The 6,000-nt window shown below is 41.7% G+C and overlaps 1 protein-coding gene across 2 annotated transcripts in view; it reads right to left on the bottom strand.

Moving 5' to 3' along the window:
- Positions 1-2,168: 2,168 nt before the first annotated feature.
- Positions 2,169-6,000, bottom strand: part of LOC134660288 (Kv channel-interacting protein 4-like) — a 46,447-nt gene continuing 42,615 nt past the window's right edge. For both annotated transcript variants that reach the window (XM_063516039.1, XM_063516040.1), the window contains exons 6-9: positions 4,452-4,580; positions 3,577-3,660; positions 2,849-2,982; positions 2,169-2,250 (exon numbers count right to left, since the gene is read on the bottom strand). In XM_063516039.1, the coding sequence (XP_063372109.1) occupies positions 2,872-2,982; positions 3,577-3,660; positions 4,452-4,580 (324 nt within the window). In that variant the 3' untranslated portion in view covers positions 2,169-2,250; positions 2,849-2,871. The remainder of the gene's footprint in view (positions 2,251-2,848; positions 2,983-3,576; positions 3,661-4,451; positions 4,581-6,000) is intronic.

Genomic DNA, 6,000 nt, shown 5'->3' with positions numbered 1-6,000 from the left:
TAGCGACCCGCCCCGGCTTCGCACGGGTTAACAAATTATACATAAACCTTCCTCTTGAATCGCTCTATTTATTAAAAAAACTGCATCAAAATCCGTTGCGGAGTTTTAAAGATCTAATCATACATAGGGACAGATAGCGGGAAGCGACTTTGTTTTATACCTACTATGTAGTGATGGTGCATGATTGTGGTAACTTGTAAACATGTTCAGATATATATAAACACCTGTTTATATATATCTGAACATGTTTACAAGCCTGGCGCCTGAAAATATAGCCAGGTGGCAAAATAGCAAATAACCATATTAAAATTAATTGTACATTTTAGATTTAGTTTTTGAGTTTTATAGGTTGATTATTTAATTACGTTTTATTTACAGTTGGTTGGTTGGTATGCAATAAATAAAAATAAAAGATAATAAAAAATATTACATTTGGATTTTTCAAACATACATTCAACATTTTTATTATTTACTCTTAAGAAACATTCTTGTAGTAATTAATTGTTATAATACTTATTTAAAATAGTTAAATAGATTTTGTAAATTTACACTACTCCTTATTCTAAGCTTATAAGTTAATTTGGAGGAAATCTAGCGTTTTAAGTATGAAGAGGAGAGTTTAAGATTTAATAGAAAATATTTCATGCATTTTTTTGAAAATTTAGATGCTAAAATACTTTAGAAAATATCGAATACTGTACTTTTTATTAAAATATTACTTGACCAAGAATAAGACCTTTTTTCTTTTTATTAAGTGATAGATCGTTAATATTATAATAAATAAATAATAACTTCTGTATAAATACTTGTTTCTTTTGTAACAATAAGTAATTAAATCTTACACCATCAACTTAAATATCAAATTGAGCGAGATAATTCTAAGTCCAGACTAAACGTAATAATTATATTTAAGAGACAAAATAAAAATGAGTTCCTACAAAATAATTAATATTCTTTTGTACACATAGTAGACACATAAGCAGACATAGGCGGTGGTAGGATCGTTAAGATGACACTGTGGCTAGCTTTTTGGTTAGTCATAAAATGTGCAGTTTTTTTGACAACCACCAAAAATCTGGTAACCACAATGTCAACAACAACTTGAACTAAAATATTGGTTTCCATAAACTTAAAATGAACCAGTCACGTGTTAAAAGGTTACAGAGTGATTAAATTGTTATTATCGAAGTTAATTTTAATTTAACAACAGTAATTAGAAAAACGTAACCCATAATTACTAATAATTTGATAATAAAAATATTGAAGATTTTTAATTGATTTAGTTTTATAGCGTCGTTTCAAATAAAAATTGTAACGTAAGCGTCACAATACTGATTCACAAGTTAATATGAAAAATTAGTGATATTCTAATCTTTAATTAAAACAATATTCCTCGACAAATACTTTTTAAAATGATGTGTGAAAAAGCAGACAATTTTTTCTGAAAATTCGCAGATTTTTTTTCACTTTTTCCAAATTTTCCCGTACCCGAATTACCGCAAAGCACCTAAATCAAATTAACTCCGTTACTATCATTAGTAATACTTCGTTATAACACTGAGCAGAGAAATTTGAACCATAAGTCGTACAACTTTAGGTGGTGTTTCGTTCACCGCGACTGCGGCGTCGACTTCCTTCGGGCGATTTGTTTCGCTTTGCGCGTGGTTTCTTCCGTTACCTGAAAACGAAGAAAATAAACTTTTACCAAAAAATAATTTAGACATAACAGCACTTTAAAGTCTTCATCGGCAGTTTCACTTCACAAAATGTCAACTTAATCTAAGTGACCTGAGTGGACGCTCGAAGCGGAGCGTTCGGCGGGGCGTGCAGCGTGGCGTCGGGCTCACAAGTGATTTGAGCAGTGTGCACTAAGGCCGCTACTTAATACCCTTAAAAGAGCAATTCTTGTATATTTATTTATATATTTATTTCGGGGATCTCGGAAACGGCTCCAACGATTTCGATGAAATTTGCTATATGGGGGCTTTGGGGGGCGAAAAATCGATCTAGCTAGGTCTTATCTCTGGAAAAACGCGCATTTTTGAGTTTTTATAGGTATGCTTTCCCAGCAATGCTCGGTCTCCCAGATATTTAATTTAAAAGAAAATAATACTTACTGAAGCCACAACTCTAGCGGGCACGGGAGGGGGTGTTCGCTTCGGGGGGTTCGGGGGGTTCACAGGGGTCGCGGGGGTCACGCAGTAGGGGGTTGTAGGCTCGGCGGGCGCATCGGAACAGCACGGTTCGTTACTGAAACATATAATACAAATATTCTTTATTGCTCACCAATATCAAAAGGGGACATCCATTAATTACGTGAGGGCTTCATAGGGGAAGGTGGTCAACGGCACCACAGCACGGTGTTCATAAGGTGTTCAGAGAGCGACGCAGCGCGGGGTCACGTGCGTACATTGTGCACCTGTTATACACGGTGTACCCGTTATACCTCGTGTACCTGTTATGCACCGAGGCCGCGGGACACAGGACGGTATCCAAGGTGTTCAGAGAGCGACGCAGCGCAGGGTCGCGAGCGTACATCGTGTACCTGTTATACACGGTGTACCCGTTATACCTCGTGTACCTGTTATGCACCGAGGCCGCGGGTCACAGCACGGTGTCCAAGGTGTTCAGAGAGCGACGCAGCGCAGGGTCGCGAGCGTACATCGTGTACCTGTTATACACGGTGTACCCGTTATACCTCGTGTACCTGTTATGCGCCTAGGCCGCCGGTCACAGCACGGTGTCCAAGGTGTTCAGAGAACGACGCAGCGCAGGGTCGCGAGCGTACATCTTGTACCTATACATCGTGCACCTGTTATACACGGTGTACCCGTTATACCTCGTGTACCTGTTACGCGCCGAGGCCGCGGGTCACAGCACGGTGTCCAGGGTGTTCAGAGAGCGACGCAGCGCGGGGTCGCGCGCGCACCAGCGGGCTAGCTCGTCGGGGGTCACCACTCCGTCCGCGTTCGTGTCTATCAGCTGTGGATGAAGTATATGATTATAATTATATGTGCCTTTATATCACAGACGGGTCCTTATGATTCAAGTGCAATAAGGACGTTTCCATCTGGCCCCTATTTCACCTCGGTGACATGTGCGACAATTGTCGACATCACTCTCATAGGCCTCCAGAGGCTACGGTAACCGCTTACCATCGGATGGGCGGTGTGCTTGTTTGCCACGAACATTTTAATATAAAAAAACTCCATTATATCGCGAGTAAATAAGTAAGTACTTGTTTCGCAAAGCTAAGTTAGCTAAATTCCGACACAGAACTCATTTCCTGTCAAGAATTACCGAAAATTCTTTTAAATCTTGTGACAATCGTCATAAACTTCTCAAGAGAATTATACCTACTTACCTGTTTTTGACTACCTAATATAACAAAGTTTTCTTTAAATAGTACATTAATGGTGGCAAACATGAATACGGCCCGCGGTAAGCGGTAACCGTAGCCCACGGATACCCGTGACGTCAGCAACAGTGATGTTTTATTTTATAATTGTCGCACCTGTCACGGTGGTGGAATAGGGGCCTGTAATTACAATAGGAATTCAGATAAAAGGGACCTACATGAAAGATCCGGTCCACATGGTCCTGGGCGGCGGCCGCGTGTGCGGGGGGGAGCGCCGCGGCCCCCACCAACTCGTAGATGGCCTGGGACAATTAGAATATCATTATATTTATTTATTTGCAAAGAAAAACTTCTACTATCTTATCTTATGTATCCATCAGTGTCATACAACGTACAAGACGCATGATAATTTCTGCTGCCCAGGTACAGGATCTTCAGACCTTGGAACCTTATGACGCGCATTTTGCAGTTTCACAACTCCCTTCCGCGGACGCTCCGGCGGTGGAATGAGCTCTCTGCCGAGTTTTTCCCAAAATCCTACAGAGTTCTTCAAAAAATGAGTGTACATGTTTCTAAAAAGCAACGCCTCAGTTACAGGCACCCATAGGCCCCATAGACGGGGACCGATTAACATCAGGTGGGCGGTATGCTTGTTCTCCGACTATAAACAAAAGTGTGGCAGTCCCCTGGGTTAGTGGAATGGTGCAAATGGGCCTTAGAGACCTTAGAGTACAGTCGGAAGAACCACGCTTAGACTAAATAGTTAAGATAAGCCGTCACCTGAACGACTTTGGTCATCTCCTGCCTGGTGACCCTGCCGTCTCCATCAGCGTCGTACAGCCTGAACACCCACGCCAGTTTCTCCTGCTCCGACCCTCGAGCCACGAATTATCTTATCTTATCTTAATAGTTAAGATAAGCCGTCACCTGAACGACTTTGGTCATCTCCTGCCTGGTGACCCTGCCGTCTCCATCGGCGTCGTACAGCCTGAAGACCCACGCCAGTTTCTCCTGCTCCGACCCTCGAGCCGCGAATTATCTTATCTTATCTTATCTATCTTATCTTATCTTAATAGTTAAGATAAGCCGTCACCTGAACGACTTTGATCATCTCCTGCCTGGTGACCCTGCCGTCTCCATCGGCGTCGTACAGCCTGAACACCCACGCCAGTTTCTCCTGCTCGGACCCTCGAGCCACGCGGGACAGGATCTCCAGGAACTCCTGGAATAAAAAAAAAAGATATGTGACGTTATCAATGAAAAGGGACCTTATTGTCGATGGCCCTTACGCCATTATTAACGATGCTCCGATATAAATACGATGCCGCGCGACGTTGTGCGGCGTAAGCACCATCGACATTAAGGTCCCTTCTCATAGATAATGCCCCATATTACTCTCTAATTTTAATTTCATCGCATCTTTTACTCTAAGAACAAATTAAATCATATGAAAATATTTTAATTTGTGTTATTCAATTCAAGTAGACACTGATAAGAAACCAGGACCGCCAAGTGGCGGAAGACCGTCTGGACGCCCTAGGTACCGCTGGAGAGACGAAGTGCAGAAAGACCTTAGCGACCTCGGCGCCGTCGACTGGACAGAAACGGCTTTGGACAGAGTAGCGTGGCGGTCTTTGGTGTCGGAGGCCAAGCTCCACTTCGGGTCGTTGCGCCACAGCAGTAAGTAAGTAGACACTACTAATTAAACTATAAACCGACATAAATATCATATACGAAGAAAAAAATTACCGAGGCCTCCAGTGTCCAGAGCTGGAATCGAACCATTGTCCTCTGTTGACCGGACAGGTGCCTGAACCACTCGGCCATCCAGTCACGGTGGCATTGGGTCGAAATTTCCAAGTATATGACAATTTCCTGAAGGCTTGTGGCGCCCCCTCATCATATTACGGTTCATCGTATCTTATCTTATCCTACATTAACTCGTCAGCTCCCACGGCTCATACATGGCTGTATATGAGCCGCAACGCTTATGGTGACGTCACATCGTGGGATTTGACAGGTTAAGTAATTCCACTGCAGTAGTAATTCCTACCTTCCTGGGGGCTTAGCCAAGTAAGCAGTCGTTGAAAGAAATCTCCAATCCGAACATAAAAAATAGTCACGTGATTTTTCTTACCATCTGTCATCCCGATACATTTTTTTTTCGTTTTAGCATTTGTCGATGTACGATTGTTATCTTGACTAGGGCTCCTGGATGTCAAAACTTGAATCCTACAATACGCCCAGGGTTATATGTATTTTAGAGACCTCACTATGCTTGAGATTCTATTCCATGCCTCATTGATTCGTTAATATAAGCTCTTGCTGTAAATGTTTTGGTCGCGTATGATCTTTCATTTTCTTGCATATGATCTAAATATAAAGCGTGAAAAGTAAAAAAATATTTACAACATAAAATTTCGTCTGATGCTGACTGTACCTGTACCCATTAACTAGAACGTGATAGCCAGGGGTCGGACAAAGAGTGCGGATGATGTCAAACCACTTATAGGATGATTTCAAACAGTATTTTTGATTTTCATAAACAATTATCATTTATCAACCTCTTTATTAAACGATATCGCCACTTGAAATGAGTAAGTACGTTTTTGACTGACACATTGTCAATCAGATGAACAATA

The sequence above is a fragment of the Cydia amplana genome, chromosome 26 (genome assembly GCF_948474715.1).
Source record: "Cydia amplana chromosome 26, ilCydAmpl1.1, whole genome shotgun sequence".
NCBI classification, from domain to species: Eukaryota; Metazoa; Arthropoda; class Insecta; order Lepidoptera; family Tortricidae; genus Cydia; species Cydia amplana.
This window is presented reverse-complemented; position numbering and strand designations above follow the sequence as displayed.